Source organism: Toxotes jaculatrix, chromosome 9 (genome assembly GCF_017976425.1).
Source record: "Toxotes jaculatrix isolate fToxJac2 chromosome 9, fToxJac2.pri, whole genome shotgun sequence".
Lineage (NCBI taxonomy): Eukaryota > Metazoa > Chordata > Actinopteri > Toxotidae > Toxotes > Toxotes jaculatrix.
The window spans coordinates 12,385,505-12,412,889 of NC_054402.1; the positions used below are offsets into that span (position 1 = coordinate 12,385,505).

General features: G+C 40.1%; 2 protein-coding genes across 2 annotated transcripts; both read left to right on the forward strand.

Moving 5' to 3' along the window:
- Positions 1-2,190: 2,190 nt before the first annotated feature.
- Positions 2,191-8,102, forward strand: hepacama (hepatic and glial cell adhesion molecule a). The gene is made up of 7 exons (XM_041046916.1): positions 2,191-2,299; positions 4,304-4,651; positions 4,996-5,277; positions 6,768-6,858; positions 7,120-7,187; positions 7,362-7,432; positions 7,740-8,102. Exons 1-7 carry the CDS (start codon positions 2,203-2,205, stop codon positions 8,100-8,102), a joined length of 1,320 nt encoding a protein of 439 aa, XP_040902850.1. The 5' UTR covers positions 2,191-2,202.
- A 3,663-nt stretch (positions 8,103-11,765) lies between these two features.
- Positions 11,766-19,487, forward strand: pde9al (phosphodiesterase 9A like). Its single transcript, XM_041046373.1, has 19 exons — positions 11,766-11,839; positions 12,250-12,404; positions 14,024-14,094; positions 14,546-14,623; positions 14,718-14,761; positions 14,918-14,972; positions 15,247-15,317; positions 15,478-15,565; positions 15,659-15,740; positions 15,850-15,924; positions 16,018-16,104; positions 16,322-16,426; positions 16,662-16,744; positions 17,028-17,184; positions 17,362-17,475; positions 17,770-17,874; positions 17,999-18,127; positions 18,224-18,319; positions 19,437-19,487. Exons 2-19 carry the CDS (start codon positions 12,336-12,338, stop codon positions 19,485-19,487), a joined length of 1,560 nt encoding a protein of 519 aa, XP_040902307.1. The 5' UTR covers positions 11,766-11,839; positions 12,250-12,335.
- Positions 19,488-27,385: the final 7,898 nt, after the last annotated feature.

The window sequence follows — 27,385 nt, forward strand, 5'->3', positions numbered from 1 at the left end:
CAGCTCAGTCCCTTCCTTTTACAACTTGTTAGACTTAACTGGACTATTTTAGGTGCAGATCATAGGAAAGATCAGCTTGGCTGGTTCGTTTTCTTTCTCAGACAGCTTGTCAGTGAGATAAGATCTCTGTGGTCTCCTGGGTGATAATTAGAGATGGATAAGCCAGGACAAACAGTAGGGGGCGCAATTATCTACTTTCCAGTTGTTATGCCTGTGGCCTCGCCATCTTAGGATACACTATTTCTGATACACCTAACAGTAATGAGACGATGTAAAAGACAGGGCTTCACTGCCACAGTTGCATAGACACCACCTGACAGACCATCATCTATCATGCTGTAAAATGGAGGAATCCCAGACAAGAAATGTGATATCAGTACCCTGGTGTATCACATTGTAAAGATACACTTTGTCACATCTGTATGTCTGAGTCACCCAGGACGGCATCAGTCTTGCTGTGGACTAAATGTGACAATGGTTTCTGTCATAACACATGCACCCAAACTGACAGAGACACACAGGCCCCGTCTGTGCCCCGTCTCTCTTGCTCTATTGACTGGAAAGTGTCCCCCTTGATTTAGAGCGTGTTAGAAGATGATAGGAAGAGGGAGGCGCCACTTTTTGCGAGGGCAGAGGTGGAGGGGAGAGGTTCGGCTTTGATGGCTGACTACACAGGAGTCTGAACCCTGGGAGAGTGGTGGCGAACAGCAGCTGTTCCCACAGTCCTGGAGCTTTCTATCAACCATGCGTCCTCCTCTGCATAAAACCTCCCTTTGTTGTCAAACAAAATGCTCTAAAACCTCAACAAAAGACTGCTTTCCTAAACTGGGAGAGATGACTTATAAAGCAAATGACTCATCAGTGCACACAAACTAATGCCTTAATCTTCAAAACACAGAGAAAAATCACTGATGTAATATAATGAGGTCTTTACACACAGCATCATGTCTGATTTAATTAAAAGTGACATTGTAACTTACAAGAAATTAGAACACTATGCTAAATGGGCAGTCAAGAGAAAGATGTACAGCTCTAAAATCTTTAATTCAAACTGCTATATTTTGTTTTCATTGTCAGACTTTCTATCTTCTTGTTGAAGAGCACCCTATCTTTTCTTGGAGTTTTATTTACTCCTTTTGACCCATGTGTTGGGCTCCTTTTTCGTTTTTCTTGTGCACAATGGATATTTAAATGACAGGAAAGAAAAAGGAGCAAAAGTGTAGCAGTGTTACAAATCACAACTTTAAAGTCACAACACGGTCAACACTGTGGGGTTGGCAGTTTCTCTCAAAATTTTTCCTCCTTCTCCTCATTTCTTCAACAGTACATCAGTTTGCTGCCTCAGTGTAGCTTCTACACCACCTAGAGGACAAAATATATACATATATATATAAGTCTTTTTTTCTAATTTTTTCCTCTTATTTTTTGGCATTGTTATCAAGCAGCTCTCAGCCAGGTACAGTACCCCTGGATCATAAACCTGACAGGAAGTGTAGCAACAAAATGCTTCACGGCTGAATGTGTTTGTGTGTTTGCGTTAACAGCAGGGTTGGTTGCTAAGAGACATATTGTGAGGCTCCAGTCCAGAGAGAAGTTTGCACAATGCAACAAAAGTGGGCCAGGGAAGGGGGGCAGCGAGCTGTTTTTCAAACTCAGACATTTCAGAGCTTTAAGTGGGCTCCTAAAGTACAGTAGTTCTTCCCAGCAAGAATTCTTGCAAAGTAGCTCAACTCAGTGTTGATTTAAACTCTTTAATGGTTTATTTAGGGTATAAAAAAAGAAGGTAGTATTGTAATGCTTTTGTTTTTGTTTTTTGAGGAAGCTTTAAAAAAAAAAATCAGACGCTTTAAGATAAATAACCATCTAGAAAATCAAGCACTATTTTCTTTGAGCTCCTTTCTGAGCGGGCAGTGTGGAGTGGAAGAGGGGAGCTCATCTACACTGTGTCTCTGTCTCACTCAAACATACTCACACAATCACACATGCACACACACACACAATCACACATGCACACACACATACACACACACAGTTGGCTGTTGTTGGCTGTGACTGAGGTGCTGTGTGGAGCTCAGTGTGACCAGGCAGAGGCCAGTGTTGCAGGCAAGCAGGCAGTGGAGAGAGTGTTGAGCCACAGAGACGTGCCTAGGGTGGATAAACCATGCTCACTAAGTGGGAGAAAGACTCTGCCCAGGACACAAGATGAAGGTGGAGAGGAAGACCTCCTCTACCAGAGACAGTTTCACTGACATTCCTGCACTACTGACGCTCCTAGGCCTCCTCCTCCTCCTCTTCCCAGGTAAGTCCAGGCATTTGTTGGGCTATCCAGAGATTAGAACATGAAGAATTTCCTGGAGACTGTTAACTGCATGTTTCAGATAACGACCAAATAAGTGGATTTCTCTTAAATTGTGAAATGTTGGCAGTTTATTAACAAGCACCTAACTGGGGCTTTTATGAGTAATTATCACGTTTAGTAACATCTTTTTAAATTACAGTCTTTGGTTTACTCTCTTTGTGTCAGTTAAAAACCAGATCACAACCTTAATCCTTAGTCTTTTGGAAGTAAAGTTAATCCAGGTTAAATCAGTCGAAGATGCTTTTTTTTCTTCTTCTTCTTGTGTCCCTGCACAATGGATTCGCTCATGGGTGGTGCTCTGTATTGGGCCCCCATCAAATGCTCAAAGGAGCGTGGAGTGGCTATTGAAGGTGCGTAAGGAGGGGACATGTAGGTTAAGTGTGATGATATCAAGTTTTGTGAAGAGCTGTTGAAAAGGGCAGGGCCTGCTGTTTGTGTGTGGGAAGCTTCAGACGAGTTGATTTGAGAGAAAAAAATGATGTCAGAAGTTTAACATTTTGGTTTGAAAATGTTTGATTTGATTCCTTGGCCGTACCAAGGGTCCAGTTTACCCAACCAGGCCAGTTCTGGTAGAATCACTGGATCCTGTGTCTATCTCCAACTTCACCAGTGACAAAGAGTTTTTCTCTCCCTCTCCCTCTCTAACTCTCTCTCACTCCTTTCAATGGAGGAAACTGGTTCCAACAATCATGCCCTTTGTCTTATTGCCTTGGCAACCCCTGTCAGGCGGACCAAATGGTTTCCACGGCAATGAGGCGATGCCCTGCTAACTGCCTCGCTGCAAAGAATAGTGAACAGTGCAACTCTCTCCTCTCTCTCTCTCTCCATCCTGGGTCAATTTTTCCATCGCTGAGGCCTAACAGTAGGATGCCCCTCACAGGCCCGCAGCCAATGTTTAGACCTCCATGTGTCCAGCTACAGCTGAGTTATAGGAACCTCCACTGTGAACATAATGGCTTTGCTGTGTTTGGTTTCCAAGACAAGGCTCCTCCATAAAGGATGAAATGTGGCTCACACTGTAATACCTTATCCCTGTATCTCTGTGGGAGGTGGAGAATAATTGGGGTGTACAAATCAAAATTAGTTATTACTTGTTCACTACAAGGGGTCATGAGGAATTCCTGGGGGCAGTTTCTGGGAAACAGATTAGTGATCAAAATATGACTAGACCTCGTTGGCCAGGGTGAAAGCAAAGGAAAGCAGTGTGTGTGTTTGTGTGCATGTGAGTTTGTTTGTGTGCATGGTATAAGCTGACTAATGGCTGTTTTAAGGCAAAATTGCACAGAATTTCTCAAGAGGAGGAACCTGAATTGTAAATGTTTTATTATTTACAAGCAAAATGAGTACATTGTTTTGCAGTTAGGGAGATGAAAATATAATGTGTACCCATGAAATCAATTGGTTCATTCAAAGAGTTTGTGGAAAATATTTTTCATGTAATCTAAAAGAATTGAATTTAGTGACATGTAATAGAAAATTGTTTATAAAGTGGATTTTGCTCAAAAAGCAGTATTTAATATATTACTGTGTCTTGTGTTGAATATAATATATAATATAGGGTGACTGCATTCACACTCCTTCCCTGCTCTGAGTTTTCTTTGTGCTGTTTGTGCTGGTAGTAATAGTAGTAATTAGTCAAGCAGTAATTAGTGTGTTTTTTGCACAAGTCCTCTGTTGTTTCACTGTGTGTGTGTGTGTGTGTGTGTGTGTGTGTGTGTGTGTGTGTGTGTGTGTGTGTGTGTGTGTGTGTGTGTGTGTGTGTGTGTGTGTGTGTGTGTGTGTGTGTGTGTGTGTGAATAGTTGATTCCTCTGATCTCTGCTCTGTGGCAGGGCATCAAAGGCAGCATAGAGGCTGTCCTCAAACAACCCCACACAATCCTTGTACTCCCCTATGTCTGCTCTTCAGTTTCAGACTTCACCACTGTCTCTTTGCCTTTTATCCAGGTGAGGTGTCAGGGGTGAATGTGACCAGCCAAACCCAGGTGGTGAGGGGCACAGTGGGTAAAGAGGCCCTGCTGTCAGTCAGCTACTCCAGCAGCAGCTCCGACAAGCCAGTGATTAAGTGGCAGCTAAAGAGGAACAAAGAGAAACCTATCACCGTTGTGCAGTCCATAGGAACAGACATCATAGGGAACCTGAGGCCAGAGTACCGCAACCGTATCCTGGTGTTGGAGAATGGGTCACTGCTGCTTCACAACCTGCAGCTGTCAGACGAAGGGGCGTACGAAGTGGAGATCTCCATCACAGATGACAGCTTCACTGGAGAGCACTACATAGAGCTCACTGTGGATGGTATGCAGAATTACCTTCCTTTTAAAGAGCTGGTTTCTCTCATATTTCAAAATATATGAGCAATCAGAGCAGGACACTGAAGAGGAGTTATGAGCTAAAACAGAATCAATACAAGTTGAAAATACGTTATGTTTCCCAAGAGAGTGTAATTGTAATACTGAAGTTTACTTTTTCAGAGCACGATGCAGAGTGATTCACAGTGTTGGTGGTGCTCTTTTTAAGACTCTATCTGGGATTCCACTTACCAGTTTTTCTTATATAACTAGACGTCAACCACCCTCTCAGATTTTCAAATTTCAATCTCAAGCCCCCTGCCCCTCGTGCCTTTGCCCTGTCATCCTCAGTTCCTGTGTCCAAACCTTATATCCAGATGATGGCTTCGTCTGTCCTGGAGTACAGTGAGTACTTCAACCTGCACTGTTCCCACGATAACGGCACAAAGCCCATCTATGGTTGGCTGAAGGGAGGCAAGGTGCTGACCAATGACTCACGCCTGCTGCTTTCACATGACCAAAAGGTGCTGACCATCTCACGTGTCCTGATGTCAGACGATGACATTTACACCTGCACAGTGGAGAACCCCATCAGCAGCATGAAGAGCGTGCCTGTCAGGCTCACTGTCTACAGTAGGTGGCATGTTACACCGGTAGGATCTCAAGTTATACACGTTTACATTAAGGAAGAAGAGATGATGGTGTAATAACGTCAGATGGGTTTTAAGCCAGGGTGGAAGAAGTATTTAGATGTTTTACTTGAGTAAAAGTAGCAATACCATGGTGTAAAAATACTCCTATTGTACCTAAAATGTCAAACTTATTATAATACTTGGTTATTATTGCTGCAATCATCTATAAGGAGCATTTTAATTTTGTACCTGATTGACGTGGAGTCACGATAAACTACTGTACACACTGTTGCGTAGTTTTGTTTTATAAAAAAAATGCATCATATTTAATAAGAAGATGTTTTGTGTGTATAATGTCATATGTAGTGAAATGCATACGTAGTTGTCAGACAAATATTACATTATTACCCTTTGAAATGTAAAGTGTGACAAAGTTTAAAGTAGCATAAAATTTAAATACTTAAACTGGAAATAAGTCCAGGTACCTCAAAATTGTACTTTAGTAAAATACTTAAGTAGAGGTACTTAAATTCTGTCACTGGTTTCCAGTTTTGATCATTTCTTTCAAAGTACCCACCAAATTTAAAATGTTTTCCATAATCTCATTATGAAAACTGTAAATATTTGGTCTCATTGTTCAACAGCCATCCATTTTCAGAAGCAAGCAGAAGCAATTATCATCTCATGCTGACCCATACACAAGCACGTCTGCCTCTCTAACAATGTTGTTTACAACAAGTGCAAATCCAGGCTGTGAGTGCAGCAGAGTTGGCTCAGAGCGGCTGTTACTGGGCGCCAGTATAGAGCCACATGTCAGGCTGAGAGAGAGGGAGAGGCAGTCTAATCCAATGAATGGACAGTTATTTATGTGGAGGGAGCAGAAAAAGAAGGCAGGTGGGGGGAACGCTTTGCCTCAGTGGACCTCAGTAATCCTGACTTCATTATTGCTGTACTGTGATGTGCTGCATGAAGAGACAGCTTCAGGCCCTCAAACTGCTCTCTGTTCCCTCTGCGTGGATAGCGGCACGGCACAAAGTCTCAAAGTGACTACCCTAATGTGCTACTTCACAGCGCCTTATTCATGCCTAGCACACTCAAAAGACTTGGCAAGCAGCAGGGGGGGGATTCGAATGTTCTGCATGCTCCATATTCTGGCCATGTTTCATTGTAAAAGTCTGAAAGTAAAAATAAGAGATTTGTTGCCTTGAAGACACAACTTCATCTGCTCCTGCAAATGTTACTTCCCAAGTGTCAAAGACAAAAATAGGAAAAAAGTTGACAGAAGCTTTGCATCCTATATAGTTGTAAAGCTTTGAAGTTTATGTATTCAAAGCAAAGGTATGAGTCAGTAGTTCAGTGGAAGGGAAATTGCATTGCCCTGCTGTTACTGACACAAGCCTCTCCATCTTTCTTTCTTTCTTTCTTTCTTTCTTTCTTTCTTTCTTTCTTTCTTTGTGTTCCCGTCTACCTCTCTGTATCACTCTGGTTTAGGACGGAGCTCGCTATACATCATCCTGTCCACCGGGGGCATATTCCTCCTAATCACCCTGGTGACAGTGTGTGCCTGTTGGAAACCCTCCAAGTGAGAGCTACTCTTTCTTCTTCTCCCTCTACTCGCTCTGTGTCTCTCCCTCTCTCTCTCCCTCTCTGTCTCTCATTGGCTTTGATTTTGCACTTGAAGATGTGACTAGAATCTCAAGTAGCTCAGCAGTTTCACAATATTCTGGTACTCTGAACATGTAGTGGAAAATTGGTGAACACAGAGACCTACAGCTTGTATAAACCACTGTTGTGGAGCAAAGTTTAGATTGTGATTTAAGAAGTTGTTTTTTCCTTGCTGTAGAAAGAAGCATCGACCTGTCCCCCAAAGAGCTCCAATTTATATAGAGCAAAGTGAAAACGGCCATGATGGTGAGAAACGGTTCCAGAGTTTATTAGATGATACGTCTTCTTTAAATGTGTTCAGCATACATATATCCTTTAACACTTTTTAACCTTGAACATGTCACACAATAATAATTTTACACATTTATTTAACTAGTCAGCAGAATGTCAGCCATTTCTGAAATGACTGTTTCTTTGCAGTTGATGTTGTACCCAAACCAACTACACTTGGTCGGAGGAGTCCCATGCCTCTCTATGTTCTAAATGAAGATGTAAGTAACTTTTTGTTATCTCTGAATTTCCATTTAGCATATGAAGCACTAACTGCTTTATAACAGTGAAACAAGACTAAGAGTAACTAAACCAATGGTTGTCAAAATATCTCCCTAAAAACCAAAAAACATTCATTTCAGTCGTTAAGATTCATCCTCCTTGGATCATGAATGTCTGTAAAAACTTTCAAGGCTAACCATCAGATAGAGATAGTTTATGTTTTGGTAAAAGTTATGGCTTCATTAAAATGAGTATCATAGATAAAACACTACAGATGATTGTAGCACTTGTATCTTCTTTTTTCAGGAGACTCTGGAGCGTTTGGAAGAATGTTCTGGCAATGCTGTCAGCCAATCAGAAATGAGTATCCCTGCTACCTATGCTCCAGTCCTCCCCCCCTCCTCCAACAGAACTGAGCGGCCCATCTGGTCTGCCCCACGCAGGTACCCCCGCAGCCCTTCTCCACTGGCACAACCTCTCCCACAGCCCCCCCAAGGTCCTTCCCTACGCCCTGTTCGCTCACCTGCTCACTCCCCTGGTTCATCTCCACGCAGTTTCAGCCCTATAAGAAAGGTCCGTCCTCCAGTAGGCATCCCAACCAGCCACCTGCCTGTAGAGGCAGAGCATCCAGATCCCAGCGATCAGACTCACTGTCCATCACAACAATGACGACAGCAGGTTTCTAAACATTCCTGGGACATATTCTTTCATTCTGTGAAATGTAAAGTATATAGTTTGTTGGTCTTGTGTTACATCCTGAGGATAACGAGGATTATGAATTTGATGCACTAGGACAAGAGATGAGTTCCTTTCAGCTAACCCTTTGTCTCCATATTCCATTATTTATCATTGATTTCTCTATGGCTATGCACAATATTTCTGTAGTTTTTTTCATGATATCCTGTGATATGAAAAATTATATCCTGTCTGCCAGCATGTAGTATATCATGTATATGATGCTGAGACAGTAAAGCATTTCCAGCTTTGGTAAATATTTTTCTTCTTGTTCCAATATGAATTTTTCTGGACACTTTTGATAAGTGCTTGTACATATGTAAGTTAATTGTTTTAAGGGGTTGGGTGTTTGTTTGGGTTTTTTTTGTTTTTTCTTTTTTTCTTTTAAAGAATTAAACCACACATTGTATTCATATTCTACATTAGGTCATTGCATAACCTAAAGTAATAAAACAATTGAAATAGTTTGTATTTTGTCATCAATTTTGCAACAATGACTAGCACATTTTTTGTTGCTTTTTTTTTTTTTTTATTTCTAGGGTAACATTATGTTGTTACCATTGTTATAAGCACCACATAACAAAGTCATAATACCACAAACCTTCCGTTTACTCTCTCTTGTCTTTCTTTTCTTGAGAGTGAGCGCAATTCCTGTTTAGACCATTAGATGTCACCCACACATTTCACCATAATACTGTATTTCAGTGCACACTTGACAGAAAACGTTCCAAAGAGATAGATTTACTTTCAAATGTATATTTACTTTTTTTTTTTATCCATAAAGTGTAGCTGTTGACATGTGACCTGTTTGTTTTACCTAAATAAACACCCATGAACAGGTGGTTAACTAATGGCAAACTGCCTCTTGCTCTTAAATTACTTGATATTAGCAGATCAGTGAGGATCAAGCTGTGCTCAAACCCCCAGTTATACTTTAATCATCAACAAAAAAATATATACATATAATCTAAATATAGAAAATGTGAGCAATGGATGTCAAGAGGAGGCTATTACGTGCGCTCAAAGAGTCAGTCTGAATTAATGCAGGTCATTCAGTCTAATCATGCAGCCTCCAAAGGATTTCCTCGAAATAATCTCTTCTTGACTATTTATTGACAAACCGTACCTAAAAATATGGCATCTGTATCTATGCAGAATGGTGATTACTTAATAAGGGGTTGATTTTATCCTCACTATACTGCATGATGTTTTTTTTCCACTGTGCAAAAACACTGACAGACAGCATGGAATATAAAGACCAAAAAAAGATGAGAGATTAAAGGACGTGCTGAACTGTATTCAGTTCTGAGACACAAAGTTGTGAAAGAGTGTACTAATGCACAAAAACACACACAGAGACACAAAGTGGCTTGGTCCATCACGATTCTCAGGATAATGTACTCCCTTCAGACGACCAGCTGGACATCTTTTGTCATGAAAATCTGCATGATTTTATTTGTTGCTTTTATCCTGAAATGTATCTTCCGTTACTGAAGGTGTGATGAGTCTTCTCGTTACATAAGCAAATCAGGTTCCGCCTGTTTTGATCTGGGCTTTGTGGTCTTTGTTCTATTTGAAACACCATTTACAGACTCATGAATACACATGCAGCATCATGGGTACACACAAGCACAAGTAAGCAAGCACACAAACATGCGCATAATCACTTGTGGCTTACAGTAAGTGGAAAATGAAATGTCCTTAGATAACGAATGTGAGCTATTCTTACTGAGGTTGGACATGGATTTTAATATATTTTGATCTCACATTTTGTATGTTAGTCATACAGTCTATTCCATCATGTTCCACCTCTCCTCCATTGTGGCAGAGGAGCCTGGAAGCCCATTCAGTAATTAGACCCTGGGGAGCATCATCACATCTGTGTGCATACAGTACGTGTGTATGCGTATGTGTATCTGTGAGTGTGTGAGGAGTAGGTGTCCTATGAGTTGAATCGAGATGATGTATGATGCTCTCCATCTCTAATTAATTACCTCCTCCTCCTGCCTGGTCGAGCCTTCTCACTAATGTCCTTGTTCACACCAGCCTGTTGATGTGAAATTCCCAGAAGAGGAGGGTGACTTTATTGTTGGAAAGCTCTTATGTAGGCTTTTTGTGTCTAGGCCAGGACCTGTCAGTGTGCCACAACAGGTAATTCCCCCCGTAGTGCACCGGCTTTGGTCTCGATGTAGGTCAATAAACAAAAGAAGAAGAGAGGAGATTTTGTGGTTTTATTGGATATTTGTGGCAGAAGGAAGTTACTTGATGTCTTCTCTGATTCACAGTCTTTAGGGTCTGAAAACATATGACACTTAATATTTACTTAAAATAAATGTCTCTGCATTTACTGCTCTACGTTTTTTGGATACTTTCCTGAGTATTTCCATTTCACTCTACTGTGTATTTGTACTGCAATACTATGTTACATAAGCAAACACTTTTTCTTCAACTACAGTTATTTCACAGATACAATTGCTGGTTACTTTTCAGATTCAAATTTCATCAAAAGACATAAGTTTATGAAATAAAATGCTTTAAAGTTTGTGACACTTTATAAAAGACAGCCATGTCTAGTGGGGTCATTCGTCATGATTCAGATGTCCATTTTTTTTTTTGGCAGTTCTGCCAAACAGAGATGTCTCCCCTCTAAACCTTTCAGATGGTTTTATGAATATAAATTTCACAAGCTTTCGGATTTGCCTCATAAAGGTTTATCGCCCTTTTTCCCTTAAAGGATTTTTGTGAAATTTTCATTCGTTAAATTGAAGGTAGGGCAAGAGGTTGCCATATTTTGTGCGCACGATAAAGAGATTAGAATTGACCTTGCAAGTCTTTAACAGTTATTGTCCTTGTTCAATTATAAATCAATGCTAAAAATAAAATTAACTCCAACAAAATCTCCTCAAGAGCTCTACTGAACTCATCTGACCAGACCATCTGCTAGACCTGTTCTCAGCAACAGAGTGGGTGAGTGGACTGGGGAGGATAACACACACACACACACACACACATACATAGAAAAACAAACATATCTGATGAACATGATGCACTTCCACACATATGTACATTCAAATTTAGCAGTCACGCAGATCACAGTAAGAACAAAGCCACTTAAAATTAGGCCCCCCCTCGGTTAGAAGTGGGGCCCCCCTGATAAGATATAATTTTCCAAGTGCTGTCGAGTACTCTAATCAGTGTTTTGATTGTGCATGGTGTGCCTTTTAGGGCAATAATAATTGCTGTTTTCAATAGAACACAGGTATAATATAATTCTCCAGCCAGGTTACAATCAGATAGATATTTAGTAAACAAGTTATGCTCAATATCTGATAAAGCCATGTTCAGTCTATGTAGATAAAACGCCTGTGACCAGTACAGGTAAAAGGCCTGCACCACTTAAGATGTTAGAGCTGTTTTTTTTCCCATAGTAACAGTCCCCTAGCAACCAGTAAGAGTGCCAGTTATATTCGTAGTACTCCATACCCCTCTGGCTCCCTCACACATACCCTTCCTCGCCTCCTCTATCACCCACAGCCTCTCTCTTTTCCCCATAGCTTTCACTTTGCGTATGTGTGTTTGTGTCTGAGTGCGTCTGCATGTGAGTCAGCTGCATCCTCAGCACCTGGGACATTACCTCCAGTCTCCACAGGGGAAGCTGCATTGCCAACACTGTGAGTTTAACCGATGTGCTGTTGCTTTTCATAAATTAATTTCACTAATTATTTTTTTATTTAACTGTCATGTAATGTATATAGTTATGGGTTTTTTTTTCATTCTAATGAAAGTAAATGTTTTACTATTTGATTGCATCATGGAGCTGTGGATTAAATGCATGTAAATGCACAGTTTCTTATTATTGTATTTTATGCATGAGTTAACAGCTTCCTTGGTAATGTTTGGCAAACGGACACCTGTGAGTTTTTATTTGTTTTTTCATTCTTCTTAGCAGGAGACTGGCAACAGCAAGAACATGATAGTTGTGTAATTTAATTTTTTCTGTAGTTACATATGATTGTGTATGTTTATTATCCTCATTTGCTGATGTTCTCTTCATTTCTTATGTTTTTTTGTTTTTACTAAGACCCTTGTGGTCAGTTCTTCAGGTTGTCAGTCGGGGCTCCAAGCCGGAATCTCTGCTGGTTTGTAAGAGAGGAGAGGGAGGTCAACATGGGCTCCAGCTCCTCCTCCTATGCCCCTAAAACCATTTACCTGGATGTGGATGGGAAGGTGCAAAAGGTAAGTCCAATTCCACTGGAAATGTTTTAATTCTTGGTTCTGTTTCACTGGCAAGAATGCCAAAAAATATGGATTCATCAAGATTTGGATATATTGGACAACTACAGATTTAATACACTCTAATAGTAATAATCTTTAACATATACAGATTCAGTTTTCATTAATGTGGCTATAAAGATGTCAGCTGTATTAAACTGTAACTGTATGGACATTAATAGCACTTAGATTATTTCTTATATTCATCAGAACTGTGTTTGCACAGTGTGGAGCTATGTTTCTTTGGTTGTTTATGGGGGAAAAACATGTTAATAACTGTCAGTGTTTGAACTCAATCCTGTAAATCTAAATTCTTTTTTGCTATTTCAGGACATTAATCAGAATTTGATAAGGAGCTTAAAGAAAATTAAACTTTAACCACCTTAACTATGGCAATTGAATTGTTCAGTTTTTAATTAATCTCATGCAACATATATTCCCCCGTGGACTAAACTCACCTGAGGAGGAGCTAAAATTAAACAGTGATGTAGAGCAGTTTGCCTTACAGGTGTCACTGACAGAACCAAACACCTGTTATTAGCAGCTGACACACCAGCATTAACTTCTGCTGCCTTGCAGCTCCAGGGAAATTACAGATTTGATCTATTTCTTTCCTTACGCTTAGGTTTTTACAGAAGCAGCAATCAAGCAACTAATCAGAAATACAGAAAATTAAAAATTTGGAGTACAACACTCATTTATTACGGGTTTTTAATTATAATAACAGCAGAGCATCAGTTTAGTGATCATTTATGTAATCATGGCAAATGATTTCAGGTTCCAGATTCGTGTTTCAACATTCCAAACATACTGAGGTACAGATAAATGAAACACTTGCTGATCAGGTGATGTAGAGTGCTTCAAGTAGAGAGCTGGCAATGACACATGTCTGTTCAAGAGCCCCAAGCCCAAGGCCTGAGGCTGATTGTTTGTCTGCTACACCTGCTCGCTTCAAGATGTAAGATGACTGTTTTTGCTCAGGGCATATGCGCCCACTCTTAGATACGAACCCTCCAGAGACAGAATTTGTACACTTATACAAGTCATGCAGCGTACTGAGTCTTGTAAACTGGGCTGATTTGTTTTCTCATGACAGGCGTGGATAATGTTGCTCCATGAACTCTCACCCTCCAGCTGTCCTTTTCTCTCCCTCATTGGTCTTGCTGCCGACTTGACCGTATTCAGCCACAAAACAAACCAACCCTTACTTTACAGTCCCGTGTGACTTGGTTGTCTAAAAAACACATGAAATTTGATAACCTTCTTACCCTGTCAGAACACCGAGGCCTTACATCAAAAACCACAGCAGCTGTTTGTGTGCAGGTGTGCCTTTGGAAACCAGATAGACACAGACTGCACTATGTTGGTTTTGTGGGCCACAGAAAAGGTTTTCTCAATAACGTATGCAATGATAGTAATTCATACCACTACTATCTGACATTATTCCCAACAACCAACGCATTCAATATAAATCTGCTTCCTTCCGTAATCATTTCCATCACATGTGTATGAATTAAAACAAACAGGAACCAAGTTTGTATCTGAATTAAGAAATTACTAAAGAAGCTATGTGTATCTCACAGGTGCTGTTCAGTCGGCACTGCAGTCCATGTGACATCAAGGAGCTTCTGTGTTCCTCGTCTAACATCCCCAGGTTTGTTGTTTTGTTTCCTCACTTGTTTATTTGTTTGCTCCTCAAAAACTAAGAACCATCACATAAAGCTGCACAAAAATATCATACAGCACAGCAAGACTATCATGCAGTCACAATACACCATGTTAAATTAAAAAACATAAAAATAAAAACATGTTGAGAAGCTACACACGGTAAAGCAGAGACTGATGTACTAGGAACACATGCATGTAATAATCAGACAGAAATTCTAGGCACTGTGCACATTATGTAGTGATGTGTGTGCTGCCCATAAACTAAAATAAATAGTCAATTCCAAAAACCCTGTAGAAACAAGGAAGTTTGTACTATTCAAATATATTTTTGCCCAAATAATTTTATTTTCAAAATTGTTCAAGAAATAGTGTAAGAGGCGAAGGGGAGTGATTACAACTCAGGTGATTCTATTTTCTCTCTGTTCCTTTCACGACAGGAACACTGCCATCATGATGGTGGACCCAGAAGGTGCCTTGGTCTCCATAGATCCCACGATGCCCACCAACTCTCCAAAGTAACAAACCTGCACTAATGTGTTGTTTTAGAAATAACATCACAGCATTTCACTTAGTTCTGCATTAATAATTGCACGTCTGATCTCCTCACAGTTCTTTGTACAAAGTTGTCCCCCTGTCTACTGGTCAGCTTGGAGGTAACCTGTCTGTGTTGTCAACAAACTTGTGAACACCTGCATTCAATAATCAATAACACATCTACTGTTCAAGTAATAAATGATTATGAAAACACCAAACTTGACAACATGACTGCTGTTCACAGTGATTCATCAGGATTGTGTTTATGTCTGCAGAAAAGGAGGACATGTTTCAGAACGTGTTGTCCCAGGTGGCTGAGCAGTTCAGCAGGTAACACCTCAGTTGTTTATGTTATGTTATGGCTGAAGCCTGCCCTTCCCTACCCTAACACATAACTCACACACATGGCTGGCCCCAGTGCTTTTCAGTGCTAATACCTGCTGCAACCCATGGAGGCAAGTTAAATTAGACAAGTTCTTCCTCCTTTGTCATTTATTTTTGCAGGTTGAATTCAAGTTTAATTTTGTCATTATAACCAATGAACCATGTGAGGTACATGATGTTCTCTTGTTTTTTATTCTTATGATCTGGTTTTCTCTCACAGAGCCTTTCGCATCAATGAGTTGAAGACTGAGGTCACCAACAGGCTAGCCATGCTGGAGAAGAGAGTGGAATGTGAGTTGTACGTTTTATACAGAGTATCGAAAAGGACTTTACAGGAAACCCTAATTTAAAGCACTATAAGCAGTGATATCAATAAAAAATGAAATAGTTCTAGTGGAAACATATTCCAAAAGTAAGCTGAACTGTGACATGACTTGTCATTTTGTTCCAGTGGAGGGATTGAAAGTGGTGGAGATTGAGAAGTGTAAAAATGACCTGAAGAAGCTACGAGATGAGATGACTTCAAGAGGTGGTGGCAGGTGAAATGAAGTTAACACTCCATGGAAACTCAATTTCAAATGTAATATCAAAATCAAATAAAATTCCCCAAACTTTTTCCCTTCTGACCTCAGAGTAAACTGTCCATGCAAATACAACTTCTCAGACGATGGGAAGAAGGTCACTCCTAGACGAGACGTCCCCAACTACCCAAAGGCATGTCCACTGTGATGGATCCTTTCCTCGTTATTATAGAAAAGCTGAAGTCTGATTTTCTAAAGCTTCTTTTGATGTTCTGATGACTTTTTTTATTTGTCATATCCAGTACACGCTGTCTCAGGAGACTGTTGAGGCTCTGAAGAAGCCAACATTTGATGTTTGGCACTGGGAACACAATGAGGTTTGTTGATGTCGCCACTCAGCTCCATCAGCCGTTTTCATTCCATGCTATCCAAGTGACTGATTTCTTTTCTTTCCTTCTTTGTTGCTGCAGATGCTGAGCTGTCTGGAGTACATGTACCATGACTTGGGGCTGGTGAAGGAATTCAACATGAACCCCATCACACTCAAACGCTGGCTGGTAAAGTTAAAGCAGCAAAGGACATTCTACAAACTGCAGTGCATGTGATACAGATTTCAAACCAGCTTTTAAAGAAAAAGCAGAGGTTCTTCTCAGAGGAGTATCAGTGTTCTGACACAGATAACATATAATTTATCAAAAGGGTATGAGGCTAGAAGCACTTTTGATTAAAGATTCTACATCGAGTGCACTGAATGAATAATTCTCTGTCTTCTAGTTGGCGATTCAGGAGAACTACCGTAACAACCCATTCCACAACTTTCGTCACTGCTTCTGCGTAAGCCAGATGATGTATGGCATGATTCACCTCTGCAACCTACAGGTAAACTGCATGTTTGTCAGAACGGTATGAGTTCATACATGTCAAAGACATAATTCACTGTGAACTGTCCACCATTTAAAATGCCACCTTAAAGAAATAATTGATAGATTTGGTTAAGTTACAAGTCATATTTTTTGGGATAGAATCATCTCTCTTTGAAATTACCAACCAATGAATTTCCAGACCGGACATTTAGCATTTTCTGATAACACTGTTCCTATTTGCTGTTGTCCAGGAGAAGCTGACTCTCACAGATATGGGCATTTTAATGACAGCTGCAGTGTGTCATGACCTGGACCACCCTGGCTACAACAACACGTAAGACTCACTATCCTGTCTGTAGGGGTGTTGACAGATGTGTAGTGCAGTGCAGATGTCCATTGACCCCTAGTGTGTTTTGACATCCTCTGCACAACACTGTTGTCAATGAACTGTGAAACTAGTTCAGCATGGAGAGAGTTCTGGTATGAAAACACACTGATTCAGATTATCATGTTGTTTTTGGTTGGAGTTTCGGGCAGGCAAGGACCTCTCTTATCAGGGAAACTTCATGAGAAAATACAAGCAATACATCATTTATCATCTGTCATCCATCTATCAGGTACCAAATCAATGCCCGCACAGAGCTGGCGGTGCGCTACAATGACATATCTCCGCTGGAGAACCATCACTGTGCTGTGGCCTTCCAGATCCTTTCTCTTCCTGAGTGCAATATCTTTGCAAATGTGGATCCTGAGGCATTCAAACAGATCCGACAGGTGAAAAGTGCAGTTAAATCCCTAATTACTGAGCAGCACAGCTCTTAAGTAGAGACAGGGCTTTCACAGGGATCTGTTCATGACAATTAACCTGAAGACTGTTTTGATTTTATGACTTAGAATGAAGGCAAATGTGGTGCAAACTTCTCATGCAAGCTTTGCCTTTTATATTTTCAGGCAATTATCACCCTCATTCTGGCCACCGACATGGCCAGACACGGGGAGATACTAGACTCCTTTAAGCAAAAAGTGGACAACTTTGACTTCACCAACGAAGAGCATGTGACATGTGTATGTATATGTCTTTCAAGCTCACATTGCATCCCCTCCTGACATCAGCTGTTTGCAGTACTGTACATGCAGGATTTGACCTCAAAACAAAAGGGCCTTTATTTGTTGTGTGTGTTGTAATCAGCAGAAGCCAAATGGATTGTATTAGTGTAATTGGGAAAGCAGTCACAGAAATACAGTAGATGCTGTAAGGCAACCCCGTGTGTATAACTGTAGTGATGAATAGGCGTCTTTGTCTTCAGTTTGTGTGCGTATTGGACTTGTGTTTGTACATGTGTATGTTTGTGTTTTCAGCTGAAGATGGTTTTGATCAAGTGCTGTGATATTTCCAACGAGGTGAGGCCGACTGAGGTAGCTGAGCCATGGGTGGACTGTCTATTGGAAGAGTACTTCATGCAGGTGAGCCCAGCTGAAGCCCTGACTTTATTTCACCCCTAAATCCATGATCTAATGTTGTCACCTTGAAGAAATGGGCCAAGTACATTGAACTGAATGACAATATTTACACTATTGTGCTTTATAGAGTGACAGGGAGAAGTCTGAGGGTCTCCCAGTGGCTCCTTTCATGGACAGAGACAAAGTCACCAAGCCCACTGCTCAAATCGGATTCATCAAGTTTGTCCTCATTCCAATGTTTGAAACTGTCATGAAGGTAGAACTCTGTCTTATGACCATATCTCCATGTCTCATATCAACACGCTCTCTTTGATTAGCAGGTAATGTTCATACTGGGGTGTATTTCCAACAGCTTTTCCCTCAGATTGAGGAGATCATGGTTCAACCTTTGAGAGACTCTCGTGACCACTATGAGGAGCTGAAACAGATTGATGATGCCATGACAGAGGTAGAACCTATTCTATCTATCTATCTATCTATCTATCTATCTATCTATCTATCTACCTATCTATCTATCTATCTATCTACCTATCTATCTAGCAAGGGGTGGGGGTTTGAGGTGGGTGGGTACGATGTACAGTCAAGCTTTGTTCAAACCTATACATCTTCATGTTAAATTCCAAGAGGTGTGTGCGAATGCATCCTGTATAGACACAGATGGAGCACTGAAGAAGCTGCTGCTGCTGCTCTGATAACACGCTGCTCAAGCTAGGCCTCCTGTGTAGACACAGTGTGAGGCATCAGCCAGTAGCCTGTTAGCGTAGCTTAGCATAAAGAGTGGAAAGAAGGGGAAACAGTTAGCCTGGGTATGTCAAGGAGCAACTTTTTTTCACCAACACCTCTAAAGCTCACAGATTAAAACTGAAGGCAAGAAATAACAGTTTTGGGGGGGTTTGTTCTGGACTGTTTCTTGGCTCTGACCAGTTGCAGGGAAGTGAAGTTTATTCATACATATTTTACATACAGTACTTTCTATCCTTAGACTCCTGAAGACACTAACAGAGACTCCAGGAAGTTAATGGTCCCAGCCAAGAAATAGTCCTGTACATAAGCTCTCACAAAACTGCAGTTTAGAATAAAGAATGAATAAGTAGGTTTTGAATTAAATTATTACTTTTTGATTCTAGTAAAATTACCACAGTAACAGAGTATTATTGCTATTATGATATTTTTGTTAACAATCATACAATAAAAACAGTAAAAATTTCATAATGTGACCTGAGGTGATGCGTTGAACAAGGCTGGGATCCAGACTGGTTTGAACCTGCAAACACCTGCAGCAAACAAAGCTAAAAGTGCTCCTTCTTTATGGTCGTAAACCTTTGCCTGTGAGGACTTGCCAAATTAGGACTGCTGAAATTAAAAGGCAGATCAGAATGTAACAGGGTTAAAAAAAAATGACAGTCATATATAATTCCTTTGGTGAGAAAAAGGTAAACACATCCAAGCTGCAATTTGTTTCACATGGGTGGGGTTACACACATACACACACACACACACACACACACACACACACACACATCAAACCACTTGCTAACATAAAGGTGTGTCTTTTGTTCAATGAGGCACAGAAGAAAAAAACTGAAAATATGTCATTAGGCGGGAAGAAGAAGTAAGCTCTGCAGTGAGTGAGTGCAGTGGTATCTGTGTAAGTAAAAGTAACTGACTCCTTGGTTGTGCTTTAGTGTTTAGTGTTAGTGTCACAAGTGCTCTCTGTCTCTGCCTCTCTCTGGCCTGTCCACAGCAGCTGTCCTCTGTACTGAACTCTGTCTTCAAAAGCCAGACCTTTAGGAATGTGCTGCACTTTCATCACTTTGGATTCTCTTTTAAAGTTAACACAGAGGAGTTCATGTCAACTAACAAAAAAAAAAAAAAAAAAGAAAAACCAGCTGGGTTATCCCATGTAGTCCGTTCAAGAAAAATTGTCTTAGCAAGTGTGTAGCTCTCGCCTGTCGTCTTTGTAAAAAGAAAGAAATCCCATGAAAATTATTTAAGTTAATATAGTAAAAGTCAAGAATTAAACCAAATCAATGCAATAGCATAATCAAGCACAATCTTCAAACAAAAGTATTGTGATTTTTGATATTATACCTTCTTTTGATTTCTGCAATGTCATGCCAAAATATGACTATGTAATATAAATTTTATTTTGCTGTTATCGTTACAGAGATGCTGAAAACAAAGTGGTGAAATTGTCGCTCATCTGTTTCCCTCTTAAACACCATGTTTTTCTGAATTGAAACTAAAACCTCTTTTCTTTTACATTGAACTTCTCCGCAGAAATAAAATGAAGTAACCGCTAGGGTCTGAGTAAGTTTTGACTTTCCACAGAGGGAAGCCAAAGTTCACTCACGGCTCTATGGCAACTTCAATCAAAGAAATGTTTTATTTTACATGAACGCTGAGGTGGATGATAATGGATGGTTTATGCTGATCAAGCCACAGTTCTCTTTCAGTGACTGGTTGTTTAAAACTAGTTTTAGTTTCAGCTTTCCTCCTTAAGGTCAAACTGTGTCTCTCTGCCTAAACCCAGCTCTTATTATTATTTTTTTATTTGTTTATTTTTTGCAGGAGTCTTCTTTTGTGATCAAATTCAGGAAAGATTAAACACTGAAGCATCTGTGAAGACATTCTGCGCTGTGTTCTGAAGATAACAGATGCAGCAGGAGGGAGAGAGAAAAGAGACAGACTGCTTGGCTACATACTGAACTATACTTAGGCATCAAGGTGGCATATCTTGAACTTTGACTTAGACTTTTGCACTGGATGTAACAGAGAGGGACCTGTTGACCTCACTGCATATTTATGTTGTTTCTGTTATTCTCTATACGCTTTTTTTTTTTTTTTTAAATTTCATAGCGCCTCGATATTTTTTGAATGGTCATTGTGCATTTTAAAATACATACACCAGCTGCAGAATTGGCATCAAAGACCAAAGGTTCAGGAAAAGATTTCCCACAAATAACAAATGATGGACCCCCCCCCCCCACCCCACCCCACCCCACACACACACACACAGTTTTTTCATTAGAAAAATAAAATGCACCAAAGTGGGAAGTTTTCACCTGACTGTAGCAATACATTTTTTGACTAACATGGCACCTTTACTTTTTTGTTCACACATAATGAGCAGTTCATTAAACCAACACAATTCTAGATGTATTGTCTTTTGTTGAACACTTTTTAATAAAATAAAGCCACATAGGGGCATGTACTTATTGTTTAAGGTGTTTGACACAATTTGTCCTGTAAAAAAAGTTTTAATACCTCACAATACACGTAAAACTGTGTTTTGTATGTCTGTTCCTCTGTCACACCCTGTGAGTCCTTATATATAAAGGTTAGATAACACACATTTCAGAGTGTCTTGTATCTTAAAAGGGGTAAATGTGCATCCACAGTGAGTCAAGTCACTTTGTGTAATAAAAACAGATGTAAAAATGTTGCCAGATGTTTCCTGGAAAAAAGTTGAAATACACCTTCGTAATTTAAATTACCATAGGAAGCACTGGGTGGGTGTGGGAAGCCAACACAACGTGAAGACCGCGGGCCAAGGGGGTGGCTGGGTGGGTGAGCCTCCTAGCCCCCAAATTGGGAATTGCTGTGCGGACGTTTGAGCTATGCACATCTTCACCGCCTATTGCCCTCATTGAAATACATTTTATTGCCACATTTTGGACTTGAGGGCAAGAATACCGTGAACACGTGTTGAAATATGACTAGTTATTTAGTTATGTACCACCCAAAGGTGCCACTTATCTCAGCCTGCAGCACGCCTCTCTCTCTCTCTCTCTCTCTCTCTCTCTCTCTCTCTCTCTCTCTCTCTCTCTCTCTCTCTCTCTCTCTCTCCACAGCTTCCCTTTGAGCCATTTCAGATCTGGGTGGTTTTCCTCCAGCTACTCCACAGTGCTTTTATTACTGTGTTTTTTGGCAACATACTCCAATTACTCTGGAGCAGTTATTGCCTCACCTGCTGGCCTCATCTCACACTCATCAAATACCACCAACATAGCTCTAAGGAAATCATATTAATAACACAAAGTAATGCACAGTATGAATCACCCAAGATATTATTTGTGCTGCATCTTTTTGTTCAGGTTTGTTTGTGCATTCAAAAACCAGGTAGGAGAATTATTCAACTTCTGTTTCACTCCTCCATACTCTGTAGCTTCATGTGATAAATGTCACCATTTATTCATATGTTAATGATCTGATGGCTTTGTGTGTGTATGCTACTGTAATTGTCATTCCATGATCTCAGAGCAACGGGAAAAAAAAAAGGAAACAGTAGACCACATGTTATTGTCACAGCTGAGATGGGAGAAAGTGAGTAAACACATCTGAGTGCGTGTGTTGTTTGAATGAAGCTAATTACCCATCACCTTCTCCACATAGCGTGACAAGGGTGTATTGACATTAACCTACAGGAATGCTCTGATTAAACAACATGCTGTCTTATCATAAAAGGATACTGAACAGCTCTCTGCTGCACGGCCACTGAGCTTCAAATAAATAAAATCAGTTTCTTACTGACAAGTTGGGACAATGTGCCTTACGTATTATATTCTATTTTAGTCTCTCTTATTGACTTGCTTGTTTTAAGAGGAACTAAATAGAGAAAGTTTGTTAAACTGCTTAATTCTTCTCTGTGAGTGACTGACAATGTTCTTCATCAAGCAGATTTTCTTTTGAACGCGTCCAACATGCGAACTTGTCACTCAGTAGACCGTTAGATGTTTTCATGAGTCCATCACTATTTAAAGTAACTGATATCTAAAACCCTTTATTTATTCTCTTTGCCTTGAGGCTGGGTGTTACATCATGTTAAACTGCCACAGTACTTCAACAGGCCGGTTTGTCAGTGTGCAAGTGAATACTGTATCTATTAGAAAGGCACCTTGATGATGGTTGAACGAGCAAGTGTTTAATTTTTCTTTCATTTGACTTGCATGATATTGGACCTCTGCATGCAACAGAAGGTGTGGCAGTTTTTCCACTGACATTTGATCAGGGCCTTGGTACAAAATCAATCTGATTTACAGTCAGTATTGTAGAAGTTTTATTTACTTATTAGCATGAGTGCAAAGGTTCATTTTCAGAAATGCTAATCCATGCCAGTGTTTTTCCTACATAGAAAAACTCCCACCAAAGCGAATCCAAATTTTAGACGAGCAAAATAAATACTTTCTTAATGTATTTTGTTGACAACATGTCAACACTCACATTTTCTAGACTTTTGGACCTCTAAATAAATAAGTATCATTGTTTTATTTTATTATTCTAGTATATCCTCATGTGTTATTGGACAGGCCAGTTCACTTTGGCTCACACTGACATTATACTATCATTTCCACTGACTCATGAGAGAAATAATGGCTGAGCGCTGCCAGCAGCAAACCATCTGCCAAGGAAACTCTATATTCTTTGATGTCCCTGAGAGATCTGCTGGTTACAGGGGCGCTCCAGCAATTTAGCATCTCAGAACATTAGGAGACTCACAAGAATCACTTTAAAAGGGAATATTCCAAATTGAAGCAGGATGACAAAGCCATATATGCTTTGCTAAGCCATGCGCCCTTATGGAAGGGGCTGTGAAAACAGTATTCGCATCTATGCAAATGACTTGCTTTATCTATATGAACTGTGCAGCTACAGTGCCTCCCACAGATTTAACCGCACTCCAAATCATTGATCACAGATCTGAACTGTTGGTCTATCAAATCCTAAGGCTTCAAGAGACAGGTAAGGTAATTTGAGCAAACTTAAGTCTTTCCATCTAGTTTTATCATATACAGGAATGCTGATCAAAACTGATAAAATGCTCAGTTTGCAAAGCGGCTCAGAGAAGAGAGAAAACACACCTAGTGTCTGTTGTGTCTGCAGTGATACTGCCCTGTAAATGTTTGTGCTGTGCTGTGAGCCTGTTTTGACTTGACCACTGTCATGTTACAGTAATGGGAATAGAAGTGGACAGAGCTTAATGCAAAGCTTAAGGCATCTTGGAGAAATATCTGAAAAGCTCTTTTCAGTTTAATTGTCTTCTCAAAAATTCTCGTTGAATGATATAGATCTACAGGTGAAGTTAAGTTTTCTTCCTTCTCTCACTCACTACTGTCCCAGACCAGATTGCATGGTGTAGAATTCCTCCCAGCATGTACACTTCCAGGGGTTAAGGTAGGGGGCATTGAGTGTGTGTACATGTGTGTGAGTGTGTATGTGTGTGTGTGTGCTGTCAAAAGGCTTTCCAAAATTGAAGTCTTGCAGCAGGAAGCCATGGATGATCCATGGCCTAGTTTCATGGGAAGTTGCGTAAAATACAAAACACATGGCGCAGAATAAATTCTGACTGTACCACTACCTGGCAGTTTTATTGCCTTATTGTCCATTAATCTGTTCTTCATTATGCTTCTTCTAACTAGTCCAACAGTTTTTATAGTCATCTGAATGAACTGTGTGTAAGCAGAAGGATTCTCTCTGTGTAAACACATGCAGATTCGCCATCTTTTGTCGGACCACAGATTTGACTGCGGCGTTGGTCAGAGGAATGAGTCAGACACACAGCCTTTTCTCTGCTGACCAGACTGCTGCACAGCCCAGACCTGTTTCATGTGAGCAAACACATCACACAGACAAAGCCATGCTTGTGGGAAGAAGCAGTTAAATCATCATGGATGTCCCCTTCCCCTCACTCCCACATTCACAAGAATGCCCAGTTCCTTGTTTGACCACTGGACTGTGAGGACACAAGCTGGATTTACTGAAGACAGTTACATCCCCGACAAGAATGGCAAGAAGTCAAAGGTCAGAAGTGAGAGTAAACCCTAAATTCCTGCATGTTTGTGTCAGCAGCTAAAGACTCTGTGGCAGTGGAAACAAAGAGCAGTGTCAGGAGGTGTAAATCTGGGCACCAAAATTGTTTTCTTTTCTTTTTCTAGGAGAACTCCAAATCAATGTCTCTTTATTTTAGGTTCTTGCTCTCTCCTCATTGAGAATGTTTGCTAGTTAACAAAACAACCTGATCCAAAAAACTCAGAAGAGCCTGCTTAACAGCTACTCTTGTTTTTTTCTTTTACAAGGTTAGGAAGACCTCACACTCTCTGCCACGAGGCTCTGAGACACCTGCACTACATACTGATGAAACAGGTCTTAAATTTAATGTCCATGTGTCCATGAAGTGCTGTCATCAGTAAATAACTAATTTAAGTGAAAAATAGAAGGCTTTCTACTCTTTAAAAAAAATTAAGCAAAATCACAATACTTTCATATTTTAAAAAGAATAAATTTTGGTGTTTAGTTTGTACGAATGAAAGAGTAATGTTCTTTAAAGGTGTGGGAGTTTCATTACAGATAAACATTGATTACAATCACCGTTTAACACCACACCTGAAGACACTGTGTACATGTAGCAGGTGTAAAGAGAAATGTGTTTTTATTTTATGTACCTCATAAAAACTTTCAGTGGATTTTTCTTCTCCACTTCCACTCTCCACTTTCTCCACTTCTTCTACCCTTCCATTGTCACATTGCTTTCATTGTGGCACATAAGGGCACCAACCATCGGCTGATGCGTGATACTGCCCTCTTCATTCAGATTGCATTACACCACCCTCATGCTCGTCGTGTACACGTGTCCACCTTTATGTGCTGGTAAAGAACAAGGTACAAACAACATAGGGGCAAGCTCATCACTGAGTGGTCAAAACCTCCACAATGTAGCTTTAATTTGACAAAAGCTTTACTTTCTACTATCTATTTTGCATCGTTGTCCGGATTGTGTTATGGCCAGCTTATTCAGTGACTACATTACTACATTATGAAATCCCTTATCAACGTCAATCCATGTATTTTGTTCTCTTTTAGGTCACAGCAGCTTAACTATCAAAGGCAACACTGGCTTTATGTAAATATTGAAAGATCTGATTTCCAAAGAGTTGTGCACATAGAGGTTATCTCAGCTCAAGTATCCATTTCCTGCATACCAGCATCTTTTAGTTAACATTGTTGCTTCCTCAACTGCCTGATGCAGGCTAGACCCCTAGAACAGAGCAACTGTTGCTCTGCTGTGGTGGTACATGTGGTGGTACATGTTGTGAGATAAATGCTAAGCCTGAATGCTCTGTTTGTCTTGGCTTTTCTTTTTCTTACTGTGTTGTTTTTGGTTGGCATTAAGCAAGAACCTGAACTTTAAACTGATATTTGTTTTTTTTTGGAAGAAAAACAAGAACAGATTGGAGATCACTGGTTTAAAGCAAATATTAGAAGCATACAAACAAAAATTGGGACATGGAAAGATATTTGTTTTCCACAGGCTGTCAAGGCTATTATGAAACACTAGGACACATCTTGTTTCACAAACTCTGTACAAGAGAACAGTGCAAAATCTTGCATTTGCCGTCCCTGTGGTTATTTGTTCATACTTAAATATTTTGTATGTGTTGAAACAGGAGCAATTATTTTAAATTTACCATTTACAGGGTTATGTTTCTTTAGTTTAATTAAACTTTGCACACATAAAAACAGAGGCTCAGAGTCATAAAACACAGCCTTAATGTTTCCCTCATTTACAGTTTACAGTCATCCAAAAACAGACATTTTACTGGTTTACTGCTCTTCTCGGGAGAAGCAGTGAGATTAATAGTTCCCCCAGTCAAACAGAGCACCAGGGAACCAGAGATGAATGATGTGGATCCAGAAACAACATCAGAACCATATATATATACATAATATATAATGATGATTACAAACATGCTGATCAGTTAATACTTTCATGGAGCAAAATGTTTGGCCAGGATACTTGTTTTTGTTTATCTAGTTCTTTTGTTCTAGACATATTTACTCAATATGTCAAGAGAAAAGTAGTGAACCCAATCTGACAGCAAATGCTAATCCCAGTGCATGAAAGAGGCCTGACAGTTCTCAGAGGTTTGTTTACAGCGTGATAATCTGGAGCAGGCATCTTGATTGTGTGTTGGCAGAACATCGGCAGCAGTGCCGTGACTGTGAGGCCACACAGCAATTACACTGGCCTCTTATCTGTATGAATAGCAGGCCTGTTACTTCAGTAAAGCAGGCCTAATGACAGATGGGCAAATGGAGTATGGCTACAAGAAAAAAAAAAGCCACTGGCACAAAGTACCTTAAAGTCTTTTCTCTGTAATCTCAGTCTGTGTAATATCATGGGGATGGAGTAGAATTATGTTAAAGTGGGAACAGACAAAGTTTTTTTTTTTTTTTGCTTTAACGTTTTATAATGAATTATGTGTCGCTGAATAATTAAGTGCTACAGAATAATCACACCATCAGTGTTTATATAGGTTCCCTATGCAGTTCTGTCTGCCACCAGGTGTGAAATCTTCCAGGAAAATGAAGGCTTGATTTACGGCACAAGGGAAGTGTGTCTGCCATTGTGCAACCAAAACAGGAAGAGGATAGCACTTTTGTTTTCCCTCGATAGCTTTCCCCAGGTAGCAGAAATGCCAGACGGGGGAACAACTGAGGAATTCTACCCAGCAAA

Bases quoted from the DNA above. Each gene is read 5' to 3' on its own strand.
- hepacama (XM_041046916.1), top strand. From the start codon at position 2,203: ATGAAGGTGGAGAGGAAGACCTCCTCTACCAGAGACAGTTTCACTGAC. The intron at 2,300-4,303 runs GTAAGTCCAGGC...CCTTTTATCCAG, and splicing joins CCTCCTCCTCCTCTTCCCAG to GTGAGGTGTCAGGGGTGAAT. The intron at 7,433-7,739 runs GTAAGTAACTTT...TTCTTTTTTCAG, and splicing joins TCTATGTTCTAAATGAAGAT to GAGACTCTGGAGCGTTTGGA.
- pde9al (XM_041046373.1), top strand. From the start codon at position 12,336: ATGGGCTCCAGCTCCTCCTCCTATGCCCCTAAAACCATTTACCTGGAT. The intron at 15,566-15,658 runs GTGAAATGAAGT...TTCTGACCTCAG, and splicing joins ACTTCAAGAGGTGGTGGCAG to AGTAAACTGTCCATGCAAAT. The intron at 17,476-17,769 runs GTATGTATATGT...TTGTGTTTTCAG, and splicing joins ACGAAGAGCATGTGACATGT to CTGAAGATGGTTTTGATCAA.